General features: G+C 48.0%; 1 protein-coding gene across 1 annotated transcript in view; it reads right to left on the reverse strand.

Moving 5' to 3' along the window:
* Nucleotides 1-14725: 14725 nt before the first annotated feature.
* The window catches only part of Vdup1 (arrestin family protein Vdup1), a 40619-nt gene continuing 32389 nt past the window's right edge, over nucleotides 14726-22955 (reverse strand). Inside the window, exons 3-6 of the mRNA XM_037412206.2 lie at nucleotides 22413-22636; nucleotides 21126-21308; nucleotides 20023-20208; nucleotides 14726-17822 (exon numbers count right to left, since the gene is read on the reverse strand). Of these exons, the coding sequence (XP_037268103.2) occupies nucleotides 17646-17822; nucleotides 20023-20208; nucleotides 21126-21308; nucleotides 22413-22636 (770 nt within the window). The 3' untranslated portion in view covers nucleotides 14726-17645. The remainder of the gene's footprint in view (nucleotides 17823-20022; nucleotides 20209-21125; nucleotides 21309-22412; nucleotides 22637-22955) is intronic.

The raw sequence follows: 22955 nt of genomic DNA on the forward strand, positions 1-22955 counted from the left end.
TCATCAACCTGCGGGCCGCTCCAGCGCTTCTCTTAGCGACCAAAATAAACGGCCCCCTTCAGCCGTATACGTCCTGGTCCTCCTTGTGCGTAACTGATTGGTGGAGGTGCTGGGTAAGACAAGCCCAACGACGGGAGCTTCACTACTTGGACTACGCCGCAGCCGCCGCCTTGCCGGACTCCCGCCTGCGCCGATCGTAATGGCCCAAGATCAGTCATCTAACGCTTCAAGGCCAACTCCAATGGGTTCCGTGCCCTACTACCGAGTCCCGCCAACCTTTGGAGGAAAATTGGGAGAGGATGTCGACGCGTGGCTCGTCCAGTACAAGCGAGTCAGCAAGTCCAACGGCTGGGATGCCGCCGCTCAGCTCAGAAATGCGGTCTTTTGCCTTACGGATACTGCGCTCGTGTGGTACGAAAACCACGAGGACACACTGACGACGTGGGACGTTTTTGTTGAAGAGCTGAAAGCCTGTTCCGGCGACTCGAGCGTCAAAAGTAAGCGGGCAGAGCAGACATTGTCTCAACGCGCGCAGCTTCCAGGTGAGACATGTACCACGTATATACAGGATGTGCTGAAGCTTATGGTGACACCGCTACTAACTGCAGCGGACGATCACCGCGGGTTCACGCTTAGCGAGCCACAGGGCCGCTACTCCGTTTACTCGCGTGTAGCGCACCGCTCCGCACGCGCTCAACTAATAAGGCGTTTAGCGCGGCGCGGCAAATAGACAGTGTTCTAATGCAAAAGTACACAACACTTTATTGCCTCTGGCGGCACTCCGAACAACGGTACAACGTGCGCTCCCGGGACGCGGGTAGCAAAGGCACCCGCACGCGGACGTTCACAATAAGGGGAAAACCGCGAGCAAGTCGCAGCTGGCAATGGCGAGCTTTGACACGCTGGTCGGGAAAAGGTCCCTCGCGGCTATGCTGCGCACTCTCACGATGGCCAATGGGCCTGGTCGCGAGCGTTAGGGCAAACCTCGTACGCGTAGGCCTAACGCAAGTGCAGCTCGTTGTGGTACGACCACTTAAAGCACTAGGCACCGCTCTGGGCTTAGCGTACGCTACCGAAGCCAGCACTCAAGTAAACACGCCTGCCGGGGTGCCCAAGGCCACCCCGGGCAGGCTACAGTCCGCGATTCCCAAAGGGGACGCGGACGAAGGAAAACACGTGCTTACCCGGCGCCGTCCACGGAGAAAGAGACCGCTTTCTCGGCGCGGCGCGCGTACCGTGTCCGCACGTGGCGCCATCTATCGCCACGTGGTGTTAACAGAACAGGAAAGCAAAAGGGTGTGGCTGTGTGGCGGAATGCCCGCAAAAATGGTCGCAGGCGCGCCTCAGATCCCCACATCCTCCTCTCCTTAATTCACCCTATATACCGGTCTGCAAAGGCAGCCGGTCGTCGCCCATACATACAAAGGCGTCATGCAATGGGCAACAGCTAGCCTCATCCTCGCTCTGCAACTGCTGCTGAAGAAAAAATAAAACAACACAAGAATACACTTGAGAAATACAATGGCTCCGCGAAAGAGGGGTAACGGGAGTTCATGATGCTCAGCAAGAGCGCGTCCATAGCTCGGAGGGGCAGCATCACGTAATGTTCGACTTGGGTGACTGCGTGGGTGCGAGAGTGCAAGGGGAGGGCTCTGGTTGAGGCCCTGAGGCGAGGAACGGGCTAACCTTCGTCTCGTCGATGTTGACGACAGCCCTGCGAGTCCGACGAATGCCGCTTCGGTGGAGGTTCGGATTGACCTCGCTGCGACAGCCGGCCCTTCTGCTGGAATAATGGTCGCCAAATCCACTGGCTGCGAGGCGTCCTGCGGCGTCGGTCGAGTCGTGCACAGCGTCTGCGACAACTGGCCTCGTGCAAGAGCCTTGATAGAAAGGCCAGCAGTGCTTATCAGCGATGGTCGGGAGCAGGGCGCAACCGGGCTGCCTAACGACCGCAGGTCTCCGAACACCTCCAGAATGCAAAGTGGTGTAGGGGTCGGTGACTTCTTAAGTTGTTGCCACACGCACGCACAAACCTCCAATGATCGGGTCTCTCCAAACTCGCACCGCAAGGAAGCGCAGAGTGTCCTTTGTCCCTCTCCCCACGCTAAAGCACCAATTCACAATCCCCTCCTCCAGCGAGAAGAAAAAAAAGAAAACACGAAAAAAAAAAAACATCAAGTAAACAACAACACTCAAATGACAATCAGCAGCAGTAACTGGGCGGAACAGACTTCTTTGCAAGCACTGGCTGTAAAGAAGTTAGCTAACTGAGACTAGAAAGTAAAAATGAGGGCCTTCGGTTGCGAAATAAGCCCGCCGTCCGGCGCGAAATCACTAAGATGACCGCTTCCTCAGATTATACCGGTGCCTGGTCCGAATGCGGTCCGCCGCGCCGGGTGTGTGCCGTTGCTTGCGCGAAGAGCCACTGGGCGCTGGCGCAGGCTCGTCAGACCTCGATGCAAAGGCTTTCAGGTCTGCGATATGGGCACGGCTGAGTTTTCCCGAAAGCGGGTCTTTCAGCAAGTACGCGAGTGGAGTCCAAGCTTTCTCTACTCGGTACGGACCAAGCCACTTTGGAGCGAGCGAAGTTGAGAAACCCTTGCTCGCGTCGCTAAGAGCGTGGTTGCGCTTCAGGACGAGGTCACCCACCTTAAATGAAAGGTGGCGACGTTTTCGGTCGTACTGGGCCTTTTGCTCGGCCCTGGCCGATGCCAAACTTTGCCTCGTTCTACTGAGAGCTCGACAAAGCCTGTCCCGAAGTGTGGAAGCGTAAGCAGAACCGTCTGCCGGTTCTTCCTCGTCTCCGAGCTGGCATTGCATGACACTGATCACCGGATTTGCCAACTCCCTTCCGAAATTAAGGAAGGCGGGAGAGAAACCAGTAGAGCGACTCTCGGAGGTTCGGATTGCAGACGCGAGTTCACTCAAATGGTCTGCCCAGTCCCTTTGACTTTCGGCAAAGGCCGCCAACATCGGTTTGAGCGTACGATTGGTTCGCTCCGTCAAATTGGACTGAGGATGGTAGGGCGAAGTGGTGCAGTGATCTATTCCTAGGAAACGGCACGTATCACCAAACACCCGAGCGGTGGAATACGACGCATTGTCCATGATCAATCTTTTCGGAAAGCCGAACCGACAAAACACTTCCTGTAGCCTCTCTAGCACCGCTAGCGCTGTTACTTTCCGCAGTGGAAACAGCTCCGCCCATTTCGAAAAACGATCAACAACTACCATCATATGTATAAACCCCTGCTTACTTCTGGGGAACGGCCCCATTAGATCGCAGGTGGCTACTTGCCACGGACGCTCACTGACAGTCGGTTTCATCAAGCCGGGCGGCTTGCCACCCCTTGATTTCACCGTTTGACAGACGTGGCAGGAACGGCAATAGCGAAAAATGTCACGCTTTACGCCAAGCCAAGTCACAACCTTGCTCAGTTTCGCAAAACTTCAGAGCCACTCAGGTGACCGGCAATGGGCTCGTCATGAGAGGCTCGCAACAGTGTGGCTCTCAGACTTTTGGGCATAACCACCATAAACGGGTCTATGGACTCGTCGTCAGTGGCTATATACTTCAGCAGGAGGCCGTCATGGTCCAGCAAAATGAATCCGCCGGGGACTCAGCGACACACGCTGTTTCAGCCCCCTAATCGCGCCCGCCGCAGAACAAGCAGCGTAACGGCGCTCCGCGCCTCTCAAGACGGTTTAACGGCGCCCGCCGCAAAGCAAGCAGCGTATACGGCGCTCCGTCCCTCCGAGACTCGAAACGGAATCACTCTGCTGAGCCTTCAGTAGCTCTTCGCTGCCGAAAGCAACTCCCATTCTCCCAAATGGGGAGTCTGGTATCGCGCCCACTCAGGACCGCAGCAACCGCCGCGTGCACGGCGTCACGGGTTCGCTCTCGGCACGATGGCCTTCGGAAAGTTCCCCCCGGCTCGGCCGCTACGCAGTGCGCCGCTTACCTGGATAGCAGCCAAGGTCGTCCTCATGGGGACTCCCCCTTTTCGCCGCTGTTTCGCCCCCGACGCTTGTCAGTGCTAAGGCACCGCGAGCGGCCGTCGCACCGGAATCCAGGTTCTCGGCAGACAACAGGGGCATGAGATAGCGCGTCAGCTACCACGTAGGAGTATATTCACCACAAAAAGGGGTGACGACACAGGCGAGCGCCGAGGGGCGCCCGTCAATAGAGGCGGTGGCCTCTTTGTGCAACGCGGCATGCTACGGAGCAGACATGTTGCGGCGAGCCCGAATCGCACAGGCGAACTGGCTCGCTAAGACTAACCAAAGGCTTAATGAGCCTTTGACACCGCGTTGGGCGCCAGTGTGATGGCGCCGCTACTAACTTGGCTGCCAGGTTGCGTAGCAGCCAGCGGGCAAAATTCGGCAACGGCTGAGGCCGCGGTGCCGATTTGCGCTCCACTGAGAGCCGTTTCGGAGCGCTGTGACATGGAACTGCCATGCATTCCAAAGGTAGCAGTAGAAGTCCAATTTGCCCTTGTGCACTGTTCGGGTTGGGCTATGGCCCCGGACCCAAAACACGCTACCTCTCCAGTGGGAGCTGATACGTAGCGCCTCGTGTCATCCCGACTGGGGCTTGTGACAAGTGAGGGTGCGCGATTGTGATGCTCAAGGGGGCACTGGCCCTGTTCTCGAGCAATGCGTTATCTGCTAAAGCGTCAGCGGACAGAACTCACGCGGAGCAGACATAACGCGGGTAAACGCGGCGAGTCTGACTCACAAAGGCGGGCTGACTCGGCTAAGACTAATCAAAGGCTTAATGAGCCTTTGATACCGCGTTGGGCGCCAGTATGGTGACCCCCGCTCTATTACTAACTGCAGCGGACAATCACCGCGGGTTCACGCTTAGCGAGCCACAGGGCCGCTATTCCGTTTACTAGCGTGTAGCGCACCGCTCCGCGCGCGCTCAACTAATAAGGCGTTTAGCGCGGCAAATAGACAGTGTTCTAATGCAAAAGTACACAACACTTTATTGCTGATTGATTTGTGGAGCTTAACGTCCCAAAACCACCATATGATTATGAGAGACGCCGTAGTGGAGGGCTCCGGAAATAACACTTTATTGCCTCTGGCGGCACTCCGAACAACAGTACAACGTCCGCTCCCGGGACGCGGGTAGCAAAGGCACCAGCACGCGGACGTTCACAATAAGGAAAAAACCGCGAGCACGTCGCAGCTGGCAATGGCGAGCTTTGACACGCCGGTCGGGAAAAGGTCCCTCGCGGCTATTCTGCGCACTCTCATGATGGCCACTGGGCCTGTCGCGAGTGTTAGGGCAAACCTCGTACGCGTAGGCCTACGGCAAGTGCGGCTCGTTGTGGTACGACCATTTCAAGCACTAGGCACCGCTCTGGGCTTAGCGTACGCTACCGAAGCCAGTACTCAAGTAAACACGCCTGCCGGGGTGCCCAAGGCCACCCCGGGCAGGCTACAGTCCGCGATTCCCAAAGGGGACGCGGATGAAGGAAAACACGTGCTTACCCGGCGCCGACCCACGCGCGCGTACCGCGTGCCGTGCCCGCACGTGGCGCCATCTATCGCCACATGGACGAAGGAAAACACGTGCTTACCCGGCGCCGTCCACGGAGAAAGAGACCGCTCCCTCGGCGCGGCGCGCGTACCGCGTGCTGTGCCCGCACGTGGCGCCATCTATCGCCATGTGGTGTTAACAGAGCAGGAAAGCAAAAGGGTGTGGCCGTGTGGCGGAATGCCCGCGAAAATGGTCGCAGGCGCGCCACAGATCCCCACAAGCTCTGCAAGGTGGTCAATGATCAGATGTCAGAAGACGACAAAGTAGGGCATTTGCTGAAAGGCATAGCCGAAGATGTCTATAATTTTCTCATCAGAAAAGAGCACCTGAGCTCGGTGTCCGACGTGATTCGGCATTGCCGAACTTTCGAACAGCTGAAAATGCGCAGGATTGCTCCAAAGTTCGGCCGGCTCACAAATGTTACAACGGTTGCCAGCATCGACACGAGCACCTGCCCAGACCAGTCCTCGACGATTCGAGAGATTGTTCGCGAAGAACTTTTTCGCTATAGATAACAGACGCATTCAGCAGTTGATCACCATTCTGTAAACGACCAACATTCGGTATATGTGTCACGTGAGGCTGTGACTGCGCCGCCGCCTTCTACGACCTCTTGGCAATCGATGGTTAGTGCAGCAGCTGTTGAGTACAGCGCACCCCGACAGCCAAGGAGAGCACCACGCTCGCCATGACCGACGCCCCAGCGTCCGCCTTCTTCGCGACGCCCGGTATATCCCTATGACATACGGAACGAACCCACCCACTACGCCAGGGGAGACGATGTTGGATTCATCGACGAACAAAGAGAGTTTCGACCTCTCACAGTTTGCTACTCCTGTGGTGTACCAGGACATATTTCGCGATTTTGCAACCGTCGACGTGTAGCCCCACGGTATGGCTACCCACAACACTTTGCACGGCCTTCCGAACGACTTCGCGATGACCCGCGAGCAACGTACTATGGCCCACCACAACACTTCACACGATCGTCTGATCGACCGTACGACGATCCTAAGGCAACACACCTGCTGCCTCGCGACGACTACTGGACACGCAGCTTCCGGAACCACTCCCCTACATCTGACAGGAGCTTGACGCCTCCACCGCCTCGTGTTCCCCGTTCTCCTTCACCACGGCGTCGCAACACGTCTCCTTTGCCACAGGAAAACTAGCAAGCGCAGCCGATGGAGGTGAGGTCGCCGGAGACGTGCTAATATCAGAAATGCCTCCTGTGTTGATGCTCTAGAACAAAGTACGTGTTTTTGTTGACGATGTGCCTGTGATGGCTTTGGTGGATACGGGGGCAACCATTTCGCTCATGAGTGCGTGTTTTAAAGATACCTTGGGGCAGCCAGCATGTTCAGTCATCTTCGTTTTCTTTCCAGGCATGCGCAACAGTCCTCCTTGTGCGTAACAATATGTTGTGTTTATAAATTAGATAGCCAACACTGCCACCACAACTGGCATTTCTGCAGTTATGAGACCTGGCGTGGTTCTGTGGTAGAATGCTTGGCTGCCACGCGGAGGGCTGGGGTTCAATTCCTGCTTGGCGACTGACATTTTTTCTTTACATTCATCGGGTCAACGCAGACGATGACTGTTTTCTTGGTTAACGTTCATGCGTTAAAACTACCCATGTGTGTTCTCGCCATTGCTGCATATAGATATGGAGTGTCAATCACCAGTGGCACACACCCGCATACCAGTGGCACATACCCGCCCAGGGTTAGGTGCCACTCTCTGGAGGAAAGTGCTTGAAGACGTACGCGACGACAATGTGGCATTATTAATTTCATGACGAGCGAGTCATACTTTTCAAACCATCGTACACTCCCATACCAACTTCGGTTTACGCCAACTTAAGAGGATGATCACGAGAGCACCGGGATGTAGGCGGGTAGGTAGATAGATACGTAGATAAACTACAAAAGCGCTTGCAGTACGCAAAGAAATGCTTCGCATACAAAATCACACGAGCGCTGCACTTTGCCGCAGTGATGACATGCTCGGAACTGCGCTACAAGCTCGCGATTTAATGGTTTGGCTCATATATTGTAGTTCTGTTTACAATAGCTTCACCTTTTTCAAAGTTCTGGCCAGTACTATAGTTATAATGCATTAAAGTACAAGTGGCATATTAGCTGCGCTAGAAGCATGCCACTATTGTGAAAAGTGCCCAATTTCAATGCTGCGTACTGATATCTGTGTTCACGTGTTTCTGCCACGGGTGATTACGCAGTGCGTTCAAATAGGGAAACAGGAGAATACATACAAAACAAGACTTTCCTTAACAATCATGCTGGAGTATTGTTTTGCAGCTGCACATTTCTTTTTTTTTTCTCTACAGTGGGATAATAATCACCTTCATTTCAATATACTGATATGTAGCATGTCTGCATACATCAGTCTCAGCACTACTGCCCTAAGGAGTTCACTTCAGCACAGTGTAGATTGTAAGCAGCAGAACATTGTTGTACTGACCGAGCTTCTGAACAAGAAAATGGGCATGAACATTATGGGTGCCTGCGATACGTTCGCTAACAATATAGCGGTAGGTTCGCTTACAATATCCCCATTATGCATGAAAAATTACGCTAAAATAGAAAATGACACCACTAATAATGAACACTAAACAAATACGCGCATTCTAAGGTATTCACTGTTATAAAATCTGTCACACATGCAATAATCGAAATCGAGAAAGCCTTTATTCAGATCACATACTGCTAAGCTTCGACAACGATTTTTCTTCATGTGGCGGCATTGGGCAGGGATCGAGTGTTAAGGTAGTGTTAAATTCAACAACTATAGATCTTTTTTTTTTTCGTTAGCCACAGCCTGCTTCGTAGTGTGACGGACAGCAGTGTGCTTGACGGAATATCAAATCACAAATTCATGTACATTAGCGTTAACCTTAACGATAATCTAAGAGGCAAGAGGATAAACGGCATGGTGTCTGTCTTCTCACGCGCAAATGACGTCGAAATACTGCACGGATTAGACTTACATTTTTCTTAATTCAGTTTACTTTCTGAGTGTAGTACTTGTACTATTAAAAAAACTTGGTGCTCTTTGAAAAACCTTGTGCTGCAGTGCGTTCATTATTTTGTGCCACAAGAAGTAAAAATAATAAGAAATGTAAGCACATGGATGCCCATTGATCACATGTGACAAAAAAGAAAGATAAGAAAACAGTGTCGTCAGAACCCCACTCCAACGAACAGGCTTAAGCTTAGAAACGTGCGCAGAGAATTGAAAGATAGTATCAAGAAATGAAAAGATCAGTATTATAACTTCACTTTGAAAATCTTCTTGCTGTCGACCAAATTTTGGCAGCATTTTGCCCCGAAAACAAGCGTTTTCATAGTATGGGTGACAATAAGACTATCGTTACTGACAAACGAACTATCACCGAATCATTTAACACGTTTTTCTTCAGTGTTTACTGATGACAATGGTAGAAATTCATGTTCAAAAATGGTCCGTAATATCCCATCAATAAGGAACATTTCAATATATGAGGAAAAAATCTTGTTTCTGCTTCTCAACGTAGATCCCAATAAGACGCCCGGTATTGATGGCATACCTAATGCGTTCCTTGCGATGTATGATTGAATGGAGTTTTAAGTTATTGTGCAGCACTTTGAAGAAATCACTATCACAGCTTGCGCTTGCAGCTGATGGGAAATTTGGAAAAAGTATCCTTTACGCACCAAACGTTTCCCTCGCCTCCGACCAATTTATCTGCTTTGCTTATGCACGCAGATATTAGAACGCAATATATTCAAGCACCTCTCGACTTTCCTCGAGGAGAACAATATAATAAATGACTGACATACAGCTTTCGAAAAGGCTTCCCAATCGTCACACAACTATTGGAAACCGTTCATAACTTTGCAGTCATTGTAGATAAGCAAGGCCGGATTGACATGGTTTTCACGGACTTTGAAAATGCATTTATCGCGTGTGGCATCCAATTGATTGATTGATATGTGAGATTTAACGTCCCAAAACCACCATATGATTATGAGAGACGCCATAGTGGAGGGCTCCGGAAAATTCCACCACCGGAGGTTCTTTAACATGCACCCAAGTCTGAGCACACGGGCCTACAGCATTTCCGCCTCTATCGAAAATGCAGCCGCTGCAGCCGGGATTAAATCCCGCGACTTGCGGGTCAGCATCCGAGTACTTTAGCCACTAGACCGCCGCAGCGGGGCATGTCGAATCCAAAACTTCTCGTTAAACTTACACCTGTACTGAAAAAAAAAAAACGATTCTTTAATTTTGTAGATTGATGCCTACCTTTCTTGTCGAAATCATATAGTCTCTACCGACAACGTCTACTCCGATCCACGACCAGTGAAATCGGAAATCCATCAGAGTTCAGTGCTGAGCATTCTTTAATATTTTTATCGACGATATTACCCATGTTATTCCGGTTACTATTAAATTATTTGCCGATGACAACATTCTTTATCGGGAAATACGTAGTACAGTTGACCAGGTCATTTTAAACGTAGCGTTAATGAAAATATCTTCTCGTTGTGAAGTGTGGCAGATGAAGGTTGATGAAAAGAAAACGGCAGCTATGACCGTAACCCGCAAGTGGTTTCCTTTGCAACTATCCTTTTCTATCAGTAATCAAAAATTAATGTTGGTTAACACTTATAAATATTTAAGGGTTGTAATAACTGCCGATTTTCAGTGGAAAGAGCATGTTACCTACATTGAAAAGAAAACTTACCAGTAATTAGGATTTTTAAGACGTTCTTTTCACAAATCTACCCTGAAATTGAAAAAAAAATGCGTTGCGTATAAAACTTTTCTCCGTCCGATCCTCGAGTACTCATCTGTGGTTTGGGATCCTCACAGCAAATTAAGTACTAGAACACAAAAAATTATTCAAAAAAATCAATCTGGTTTGTTCATAATTTCTATAGTTATTTTACGTCACTCGGTGAACTATTCCAAACAGCTAGCCTAGATACATTGCAGGCAAGACGGCAGATCAATTAGAGCATATGCTTCTAATTTACCACGATAAGTTGCGAATAAACAACGATGCGTATATTGAAACTGTTAATCACAAATCTAATGGTTCCGAGCATCGTATAGAAAACTGAAGGAGTTTTTTTATAAACCGAAAGCCTTTAAAAACTCATTTTTTTTCCGGCGCAGTGTTACTAAATGGAATGCTCTTTCTGCGAATTTGATAAACTGCAAAGATGTTCAAGTGTTCCTGGCAAAACTAAAACAACAGCATCTCACATGATTTTCATCTTTCTTTTCTCCTCGCCATCTATTATTCTGCTATGCATCCAGAACAGACTTCAATTTATGTTTCACCCTTTAGAACTTCTTCATATACTTAAAATAGTATCATGGTAAGCTTGTGATCAATGCATCAAATTAGAAATGTTGCTAATGTTCCCCCGTTGTACGACGATTCCTTTTTTTTTGTTTGGTTTTGTGTGAGCAGATGCTTGTTGTCTTTGTGTTACTTTCTTCTTCGTTGAATTTTTTTTCAGTGCATGTACGCGAGAATCACTATAACGGTGTAAGTACTGGCGCTTCACTTTGATGCACTAGTTCCCAATGCTGTAGGTACGCGTGGTATGTTTTCCTACATGTTACCTTTTATGTATCACCCACCCCTGCCTAAGGCCTCATGTGAGAGGCTGGCAGTATCTCTGAAATAAATAAGTAAATGTTGTTTGGATCATCGTATGGATGATTGTTGCATGAATGCATCGATTATTGTGGATTTTGATCGAAAATAATACAAGAGCCGGAATCGAAATTAAGCGCCCGTGTTACACGAGCATTTTTGTGGGCGATGAAGACTAAATGTCTCTGATAAATATTTTTTAAAAGTGCGATCGCGAAGTGTCGCTGCAACGGGAAGATCGCTACCTACTGGGCTTCAGATCGAGCAAAACTACGTTGAACAGTGTCTGCATAACGGCTCGCGATCCGCGCGATCCATGGAGATTTGAAGTGATGTTGCGAAAGCGAGGCGTTGCAGTGAGCATGATCATGGCCACGGTAAGCGCATGCTCACCCAACTAACTACGTGCCGATATGGGAAAGAAGTAGTCTTACATCATTATCTCAGTTTTTAGGGGCAAAGCTTCTCTTAGACTAAACTTGTCCTGCGTCAGGCAAAACCAGCAGTATCAGACATACAGATAAATGGATAGACAAACAGACAGATAGACGGACAGATGGACGGATGGGCCGACGGGTGGAAGCATGGATGAAAGCATGGATGGACGCACGGACGGATGCACGAACGAACGCAAGAACAGACGGACAAATGGATGCGTGGACACAGACAGACGGACAGACAGACGCTTCGCCCCACATATCATAATTCACTCCGTGGATATGCTGTGATTTTCTAGGGGTGATGATGATTGCGAAAACATTTATTGTAGAAAAAAAAAGAGAGTTTGGGGGCCAAAGCATGGCCCCGCTGCAAAAGGTAATGATCGAGTGTCGGGATAATGCGAAATAACTTCTCTGAACCACAGCAGCGGTGTATTGGCCTCTTGAGTCATCAGAGCTGGGGTGAGGAGCCCGGTGGGTATAAGCGCTCGGGCGGCAACGTCCGCGACCTTATTACTACGTCAACCCTGATGACCAGGAGCCCAAATTATGCGTCTCGGGGTAGGATCATGACAGTCCGCCTTAGAATATGGCTAGCTAAGGGGGATATCTTCCCTCCTAGGTAGTGAGCACACGCTTTTTTTTTCAAATTCATTGTTATTGTCTTCGAATTGCGATCCAGGGCAGCAAGCGCTTTCGCAACTTCCTCAGCACGCTCGTAATTTTGTGCTCTAAAAAGAGCCCGTTGACCTGCATTCCCTGGCGAACTACAGCAGCCGTGTAAAATCCCTTGGGCGTCGCCCCTGCTGTGTCTACATAGTATTTACCAAGTCGGGAACCATGTTGTCTTTCAAGCATCAGAACCCACACTTGTCGCCTGCTTTCATGTTTGTGTGTGTCCATGTTAGTGAGGATCGGAGTGACCGAGGGCATTTGGCGCCAAAGCTCCGGAATACACTCCACCTCCGTTGGAGTGCAAGTGTGTTGAATGTGTAAGCGGTTTAGCAGGTGGCGCCCGAGGGGCGTCTGCATAAGGCACGTACAGTGATTTATGAGGTTCGCCTGCCGCAACTCCTGGTAGGTGTTCAGCACACCAAACGCCATGAAGTTTGTGTTAGAGGTAGCCACCGGGAGATCCAGAGCTGTCTTTGTAGCCTTGCGGGTAATGGCGTCAATTCTTTTAATTTCTTACTTGTTAGTCCGAAGGTAAGGCAAGGCGTAGAGGATCCAGTTGGTCACGAAGACATGGGCGAGCCGAAGCACGTACCTGCCTCGCAGACCGCCCAGCTTGTTGGCAACGCGGTGGATCATGCGAAGCTCCTGACGCCGTGGGTGGTATGTCCCGTATCGTAGTCGTCGGAGCTGCCAGTTGCGTTTCATTGCATGTCAATAAAACGGTGTCAGAGCATATCCACGAAGTGAAGGACGATGAGTGGGGCAAAGCGTTCGTCAGTCCTTCCGTGCATCCGTCCTTGCATTAGTCCGTGAGCCCATCCATCTATTGTGTCCGTCCGTCCACGCTTCACCCCACTAGTCATCATTAACCTCGTGGTTATGCTGTGGCTTTTTTTTTTCTTTTCGCGAAGGCAATGAGTGGTGGCGGTGAGGGCCCCTTCAGGTGCCCAAACAAAGAAGGAGCCACAGCGCTGTTCAGTCGTGTACGCTTAATTGCCAATTGCAGCAACTTCATCTCGTTCGGTTGAAGGCTTTTTCCATTTTCCAACTATCTTGTGATCCCGAGGACATTTGTGAAAAGCGACCTCATCGCGACCAAAAGTGTTGCGGTAGCCAAATACCACGCAGTAATTTGGCATCGTGAGTTCATTTCAGCCCCGCACAAAGACAACTAATGAATTTCGGATGGCAATAATCTCTAATCAGAAGAAGAGAACGGTGCAATGACAGGTAATCACCACGAACTGGCGAACTGATGGTCCGTTAGGTGGCAGATTGCCACAGAAATGAGGCACAGTCTCGAAGCCACCCCAGCGGCCCCGCTCGCGATCCCGCAACTGACGTCATCACACCATTCCTCTCTCTCTCCCGTGCTCCCCGTGCGCCGGGAGGCGTTTCTTCGGTCCAAGTCGTTTTTTTCTTAATCGAAAATAGCAAAAATAACCACCGTAGGTGTGTTGCAAAGGTGGCAGATACCGAATTCGCAATATATTCGCGAATGCAAGACCACGTCAGCGTTCTTTTAAAGAGCTTCGTTTCTAAAAAGAAACACCTCACAGAATGTCGCATCGCGCGAGGAGTCCCGTTAATAATAATAATAATAATAATAATAATAATAATAATAATAATAATAATAATAATAATAATAATAATAATAATAATAATAATCGCGGGAGTTCAACGCCCAAAACCTCTACGCCGCAGTGGGGGGATTCGGAAGTGGTGACTACCTGGCACTCTTTAACATGCACCAACATCTACGTACACGGAGCTCGAGCATGTTCGCCCCAATCGTAAATGCCGCCGCCGCAGGAGTCTCCTTAATTCGTCAAATATCGTTGCAGAAGCATAAAACCGCACCAGACGTCAAAAATTCTGAATCGCACAACGAGCGGTTGGTTTAAAGCCCCACCAATTACAAAGCTCTCAGACACACTTCAAGCATTTTCACATTTTTTTAGACCCAGACCATCATCCACGACATCATGAGCAAAGTGAGAAGCTTTGCGATTCCGCCCGTTGCCTTACGGATGTCTTGTGGTTACTTCGTCCATTCGCAAAGGGAATAATTATGACTCAGTTGACACTTGGCAGTTGTACTAGCAGCACGCGTAACACCCCGGTAGAAGGTTCTTTTAGGTCAGAAAATAAAATTAAATCAAGGCGCGGTAAAAAAAAAAACCTTTCACAGAATCTCTTTGCGGAATGGTGTATACGTTCTCGAAGAAATGAAGCGCTGCTTTAGCAATTTAGCAGGCGATGAAAACGGGGCCCGAACATGCTGTCGAGTTCTCTTGAAAAAGCTCAAGCGTGCTTCAAGTTTGTGCTCTTTCATGGGTTTGATAGGTGTTACAAGTAATGTTTCAAGACAGATAGTGAGTACCACAACAATACACATAAACGTTCTTTATTCTGCTCAAAGAGAAACAACATGGTGAAAAATCATCTATGCTCATTCTATCACACAAATGTTCCACATATTCGAACGAATTTACATGTTTCTCGAAACAACCAGAAGCTTTGTGCTTAAGTGCCCAACTTCATTCGCCCCTGTGCGCTTATTGGTTCGCTTACCTTAATCGCTAGAATGAATGTCGAACGTTGTCATTTTTTTAAAAAACGTTGTCAATTGTGTCAATCGAGCTTCCAAGGTGCTTGAAGTCATAAAATTTTTCTGTTAGAGTAAATTTCTGTTAGTTTCTTACCTAATTTCACTGTTGCGTTTGAGAAACTAAAACCTTACTGTAGTATCACCATTATGCATATGACTATAAGTTTATATCATTCACTTACATTTTCATTAAAACAGAAAACAAGTTTACACAACGCTGCGCCAACATGTGAATATCAGCATACTTTCCTAGCTTTCCTTGGCGTTTAAACATTCTATACATCTCTGAACTTAGCGTAACACGATAACCTATACTACCAACGTCAATGGTAGAAAATCCCGCGGAGGCTATCGCGAGTCTAACAAAATCACTTTTTCACTAATTGTATAAAAGCGAGCAGAACTCGCATTCATTTGAAGACAGGTTAGCAGGCAAAATGCTGCTTCATAAAATGACAGTTCAAGTTTTACAAGGAACACATTTGTGGAACATAATTTTTATTAGGCGTACGCAAGCATGCAACACTTTTTTTTTGTACAATTAACTAGTTCGCTGAAACAATTGTAGATTATATACCAGCTTGACTTTATGCTCGCTTACAAGTAGGCAGTCATGCCTGCAAGTTGTGTCACAGGAACGTTACTCTCAAGCAAGTCTCACTCGTACTAAATGAAGAGCACTTAAGTTTCGCCGCTACCCGAGGCATGGTACAGTAAGCCACGAAACGACGCAAAGATGGGACACTCATTGTTAGAACGCTGTAATATTCATTCAGCAAACTAGCATGCCTTCGCACATTTTAAGGGCACCAAATAGTTTCCAGGTAATAGTTTAAAATGAAGCGGGTGTACGCAGGAATAGAATTTTCTCGAAAACTCGTGTGGCAACTTCTCACTTGTTTTCTCGGCCGATGAGGCCAGAAATGCATGATAAATTGATACCCAACAAAGTACTACAAGCTGGTGTGATCACCTCTTTCACTAGGGTATTGAATTGGCTCTAGTGCAGTGCAAATCTAGTCTTTATTTGAAAACTGGTAATAAGTGACGTTGTTCTTTGTTCCCGTAACGTAAGTACAGTTCCGAGACTAAAAGTATATGCCACATGAGTCCGTTGGTTCAGTGACTGTTTCTATGAACAAATATATTTTACATTGGAAGAAGACCAAGTACTGCGCACTTGCATATCATTTGAACTAACGCACAACATAAGCATACTAGCAAGAAAACAACTTGCTACGGCAATTCATTTGGTGGCAAGCAAGAATAAATAAAGAAGAAACTTGCACAGACCACTAATTAAGAAACAAAGTCTGACGGCTTAGCTACACGTCCTGAGCATTTATTATGTTAGGAAATGCTACATATATGCGCCAGAGTATATTTCACAATGTAACATAAACAGTACTGATAATCTTCAACGTCATGGCAGTGCATTTACTAGCCGACTCACATGCGTAGAGAACACAAACTTCTCGAAACAAGTTTTCTCGGAGAATAAATCTCACTACGGTCAGAAGATGAAGTTAAACTAGTGTAGACAGAGCAAACTTACTGTAAAATCTAATGTTTACATATACACATTACATAATACGAGTAGAAGCAGTTTGGACAGTCACGCAATGTACAGAAAGGAAAAAAGAAAATTACATAAACATTGTTACTGATGCGGAGATCGCTTTGGCACGTTTAGCCGGAAACGTTCATGTCGTGTAATGCAGTTTATATAATTGTCGTTCCTTGGTCTCGCGATTACAGGATTTTTATATGCTAGGCACGCGTTATTCGTGCTTTTGGTAATTAAACTACTCTACTTCCTAACTAACACACACACACATTAACATGGATATATAGGCCTATATGGTCACGAAGCTGCGTCAAAAATCGATGGATAAAAGCCTTCGTTTCCGACTCCTATAGATATTTTGATTCCCCCGTTGAGTTTATACCCTTGGGCTTGAGAGTTCAGATATATCTGGGTTTCACAATTATTATGTTTCTTGTAAGTGCAAGGCAATGTAAGGTTGGAGTTTGCTGAGTTGCTAGAAAACAAAAATTCCTCATCACTTTTCGGCACCGTATACTCGCATGTCTTCAAATGGCTCTGATGAAAAAAGTTGCAAAGCAAAGTAAGCAGCGGTATATTCGTACAGCAAAATTACGAGTTAAGCAACGTAGTCAATATTTTATCCAACTCTACCATCTGTGGAGAGGAAACGCATTTTGTATCGTTTCATCAGGCTCGCACCAGCAAGGATTCGGTCGACCCCAAATACTCGCCTCTTTGTGTTTTCTTTCACTATTTCTCTCTTTCTGTCCTTCACTTATAGACGAGAGGATGCAGACAACTGACTTCGACTTGTCTTTGCCACACCCTTCGTCGGATCCCATTGCGGGTATCGGATGTTAACATCTTCTCTATCTTCAAAGCACAATCTCGTCGTCAGCACCTGTGTTCGTTAACAAATGCTACAGACACGGCGCACACGAAAGGTTGTGCAGGTAAGAACATTAGGCACCGCGAGCCATGGAGTTTATAAGGGCTGCAAATGATAGCGGCACTATACATGCTCGCACAATCCGCATCTACCGCGGTGATGATACAACCTTGCTCAGCAACACCGAAACGGGTGCTCAAAATAAAGTTACCCAGGGATTCTAAGGAAGCGTAAAGACGAACACTGAGTTGGGAAGTTGTGGCTACGTCTTGAACTTGTCCGTGTTAAGCCATGGCCTGAAGACGGGTAGCACAGTAGGGTAGTGGGTGCCCTTCTTTCGCTGCAGCGTACCGTCACTGTTGCGTATCGGGTAGGTAGCCATCATGATTGGCAACTGCAGGCGGATTTCCTTTCCCGGTCCCTTGGGCGAGATGATGAACTGCGTCCATAAAGCGCAAATGAAAATTTTAAATCGGCGTGAGTGCATTGCGTAAACTAACATATTAAGAATGTACCATGCGTAAGATGAAATTTGAATGTCCCGAAACGACACCGCTGTCAGCGCTGTTTTATTGGCCGACTGATTTACCAAACAGCAAATGGTGAGAATAAGCCGCCTCACACTGACAACTCAACAAGAAAGCTGGCAATCTTAAAGTACGCAGGTTACGTGAGTAAGTGAGGTGCCGAGTGTAGCTTCGAGACATCTAGCTGATTCGTCATTACGAGAAATCATTTCCGTACATCAAAAACGCATTATGCATTATGAACTACATTGTAACTACAAATAAAGAAGTGAAAGAAACAATACTTTTTGAAGATATGTGCTTCTGTAGCTCAGTAGCTATGACGTTGCACTAATGAATACAAGGCCCCACATTTATATACAGGCCGCAGCGGCCGCCTTTTGACGGGGTCTGGATGCAAAGACAATCTTGCGTTGGCAACAGATTTCAGGAACACTAGATGGTAGACATAAAAAATAGACAACCACATGGTTCTCTATTTACTGAGAATGAACAAATTTCTCAGAAATTAAACCTTTTTAGTTCCCGAAAAATTCGTCCCGGTCCGAAGTTCGAACCTTGGACCAATACCTTTCCGCGGCTGTGGCTTTACCGATTGAGCTAATCAGGAAGCTAGCAACCTGTAGCTACAGGGGAAATTCGTCGACACTGCGAAGCACATCAACACTAATATTGAAAATGAGTTTTGCGGATACCCGCAAGGGGGTGGAAGAGTTTCGAAAGGAAAAGCAGACAACCACCCTTTTGTAGCACGATGCCACAAAAAAATACGTACAGATTTCTCCTGAAGAAAAGCTTCTTAGTTGCGAAAAGTTGTCTACTTTTATTTTCTTAACCCTTACGCCACTATTCGAGTATCCGCGGAACTCATTTGCATTAGATGGTAGACATTAGTCGGGCGTGCTTCCTCACGAAGTCGTAGTTCAGGCTCCTATGATCATATAATTCTTATATTTCAAACTTGTGAAATCAATTGCAAAAGTTGGGTGTACCTTGCAACGAGTTGTTGTTTGCCACAAAACGTACATATACGTGGATGATAATCACCGTCTATGGCGAATTCACAGTGCCATTTATTCGCGCTTTTTCATTCTCGTCGGGCGGTTGCAACATATGCTACATTTAGCTTGGCGCCGCCACGCCGTCGTTGAGATTTCAACAATGAGGAACTCTTGATCTGAGCGACAAAAAGTGCATTCGAGCTGAGCGCGCTTTCAGTAACACGCCACAGCCACGGAGGAAAAACAAGACAGGGGGGACCTTGACCTTGACGTCACGCGGGCAGTCTTGGCAAGCCGTGCCGTTTTGAAGCCAGCATTGTTGACTCAACATGTGACCTTTTGCACATCACGCGAGTAACGAGACTTTCCGATACTTCGGAGCATGGCACCCGGTAGCTTTTAATCGAAACGCGCTGGTTCAGCGCAGACCGGCTGGCTCACGCAGGTGCTTCAAAGGTGGAACACCCAGAGTACTAAAACATACAGCAAGCTCTGACGTTCTGATCACGTGTTAAGCCGACAAGGTGGGCATCACTCGTTTGACGTAATGATCCCTCCTTTTTTTTCTCCTTCCTCCGTGGGCACAGCGATTGGAGGCCGGAAGAGGAAACACGTTACCGCGTCTTCGGTCGCAAAGAGATGAGGCGCAGGAGTGACGCGCCTATAGGCGCCGGTCACGCTTCAGAGCCTGTCAGAGAGCTCGGAGTTTGAGCGTAGTGCTACGAAATAACCATGATAACGTATTAGGAGTGGTCGATTTTGACCAATCGAGCGTGACGCACGTCGCCACAGCGTCGCTCAAAAACGACCAATCGAATGTACTAACAGCTATCACAATGTCTGATGTTCTTATACATATACATGAAACACAATAGTTTCTTAACGCTTCGGCTGTGGTACCAGCCTTGCTCAGGAAAATTGACTTCAGAATTACATGGTTATACTGACGATTCCGCAGCTGGAAGAAACTATTCGGTTTTTCGAAGTGTTTCTTCTTCCGATTCATATAATTTACTGGCGTCCAAGAAATCGCTACCTGCTATAGACATAAAACATGACAGTCGACGACAACAGTTTTAACGAGGAGAACACAGGTATGTGTATTACTCACATATACGTCATACTGGATCCGTATGAGGTGGCATCCGCGCAGGTTCGTGGGTGGTATGGGTGGAATGTAAAGCATCTCGTTGCGCCACTGGTCCGTGGTGCCTGCGTCGATGCGGCCTTTCTCCAGGAACGCCAGCTCGCGCGTCTCAGCCTGAACGACCTTGTTCTTGGCCGTGTACTGGATCGTCTGCGAACACAATGGAGTACGTGACAGTTGCTGTGTTTATATCTCACCACACGTCCACACGGTCGAAGTCATTCGAGCGAGAAATAACAGACTGTCTTCGGACCAGCGATCGAAATGGGTGTCCCAGTACGTGGGGCTGGGCTTAAGAAGTTTTCACGTAACAGCGTATTGCTGCGCTGCCCCTCCGTCAATATTGATCATACCACGAACGCCGCCTACAACAACATTTTCTCTACTGGAATCGAAGTTTCAACATAACAAGCAGAAGCAGGAGCTTTTGTACATGGAAAATCTTTCAGTGAGCTTTTGAGGCGATTAGTCGTGACAGGATTGGTGAAAGGGTGTTCACACTTAACATTATCGATAAAAACAAATAGCTTTGTCTGTTTCGCACGAATCAGATGGTCCTTGGCTGTAGGGTGTATAACTTTATATGATTCAGTACGGCAGAAAAGCAATCCTTTGTGAATGTTACGCTAAGTGCAATTCATCAAGAACTGTGCAGGCATGATCTGACGTGTTTGGTATTGCCTCATTAGAATACCTCGTATGACAACATGGATCACTTTGTAGATATCGACGCCTTTGTGGTGAAGCACACTCAAAATACACACAGATACACATAGAAGACAGACTTCTTTTGTGAGTATGCTTCAGGGCTACAATACGTCAATTGGCGAACACCAGCCCAGCAACACGTTCTTTTGCACTATGCCTTTTGTTCAATCGTAACCACTTGCATGACTGGTCACAACACAAGATACAGGTTTCTGCATACGTCTGAACAGGTGTTTAAAAAAAAGACATGCTAAGCCTGATTGAACTCCAGCACGCGATGATGTATTGCGTCGCCACCAAGGAGCTGCAGGTCAAGAAGGGTTGGCGTAAACGTTGGCATGTGCGCACAGATCGCATACCTCAGTGAGCACGGCCCTGGTCTTGCGTATGGTGACGCGCGTGTTGTTCTCGATGCTGGCAAAGATGCAGATGCTTTCGCCCGGCACGTAGCCACCTTTGTCGAGCCTCACGCGACACGACAGCCGGCCCGACGAGAAGCACGCCATGCCGAGACTCTCCTCCACCTCGCAGTGGAATGGTTGCTGCGTGGTGATTGCACCCAGTACTAGTCATTGGGTCTACAATGCGCAAGAGTGAGAAAGCGAGAGAGGTGGAGGAAAGACCTAGAGGCTAGCCGGGGATAATCTGCGGTTGCCTATGGCGTACCGGGGAAAAAAAAAAGGTGAGAGTGAATGAAAGAGGAGATAGTCAGTAACGGCGGTCATAGCGAGGAATCAACGCAAGGGATGAGAAAAGAAGGGACGCAGACAAGCGCTTGTCCGTGTCCCTTCTTCTCGTTCCTGCTCCCGCGCCATGACGTTTCTGATTATGGAGTACGAGTTAGCCCGATTCGCCGCCCTTCTGTAACTACACTACAACGCACCATTTAAAAACAACATACAAACGTAGTCCTGTCCCTACGCATCGTTCTGTCCTCTCTCTAAATCGCGGCGACGCCCTCATAGCGACTCGCGTTGAGGTCCAGGAAAGACAGTATCTTAGAATTTCGCTTTCTACCAGAAGGCGATTGTCCAACTGACCAGGAGTGATGAATGTATATAAATAGGCACTTGGTCCTACTAAAGACACGCTTAAGCTTACATACGTTTTGATTGCACCTTACATTAAACATTACTGAAATGATAGAGGAAGACCCGCAAACCTGAACTCACGACTGAAACTTCCGAGGGAACTAATAAAAATTTATTGGAAACAAAACTGTCCAACTGAGAAAAAAATCGCTCGATTTTCTTCACTAGTGTGCGTCGAAGTTTCTTGTTCTCTTCGATTTTCAGGAAGTCTACGCGTCACAATGCTCCTAATGGCGCATAGCCTTTTTCTAAGCATTAGTGCTTTGTGTAAAGGCTACAGCATTTTACCGTGTATGACATACTTAGGCTATATTTCGCGTTCAGCTTACCATTGGTCAGCACTCAGTGAAATTCCTAATACAGGACGAATCTTGTAACAAAATTTTTAAGTGTGAGGGCTGCGATAGCGTAAAGTCGATATGTTATATGGTCTCTTACTAAGGTACTATGTTCATGCCATAGCGTTTGTCCAGAAAATACTCGACCTATACGCTGCAGAATGCATGTAAGGAAAGCTGAACATCAGTAGTTGAGATGACATCGTAACAATGGTACCGTGAGCAAGTTCGGCTCGAGGTTCAAGTCGATTGGGCTCATAACGATGAAGACCTGCTGGTTCTTGTGCGTCAACCCACTGGGCTCCTTGAGAGCTGCCTTGCAGAAATACTGGACCCAGCCGTGCTTGCCCAGGAAAGTAGAGGGAAGTCCCAAGGGAAGGCCCAGCTTGAACGGGAACGAGTGTACGCCCGGGGAGAGAAACACCACTCGAGCAGGTGAGCCTGCGTGGAGGGATGAAGCTTAGCCTACCGCGGTAAAATGAACTCGCTCTACTCTTGATGCCTTCGTATTCAGAGCATCGTTGTTACAGTTAACATTGCAAATTATGTGGATGTTGCTGAATACGTTAGCCAAACACCGACTTAGTCCAACTTAATAAGTGTTTTTGTGTGCCCTTGTCTTATGTGCGCTGATTAGAGCTGTGAGCGGCCTGATTTGTGAGCCTGAGCCCGGCCCAGGCCCACTGGCTGCGTCTAAGGCCCGCCCGAGCCTGATGCTAGAGGGCTGCAAGCCCGTGCGACCCGGCCCGACGTTTATATA

Source organism: Rhipicephalus microplus, chromosome 1 (genome assembly GCF_043290135.1).
Source record: "Rhipicephalus microplus isolate Deutch F79 chromosome 1, USDA_Rmic, whole genome shotgun sequence".
In the NCBI taxonomy this organism is placed as follows: Eukaryota; Metazoa; Arthropoda; class Arachnida; order Ixodida; family Ixodidae; genus Rhipicephalus; species Rhipicephalus microplus.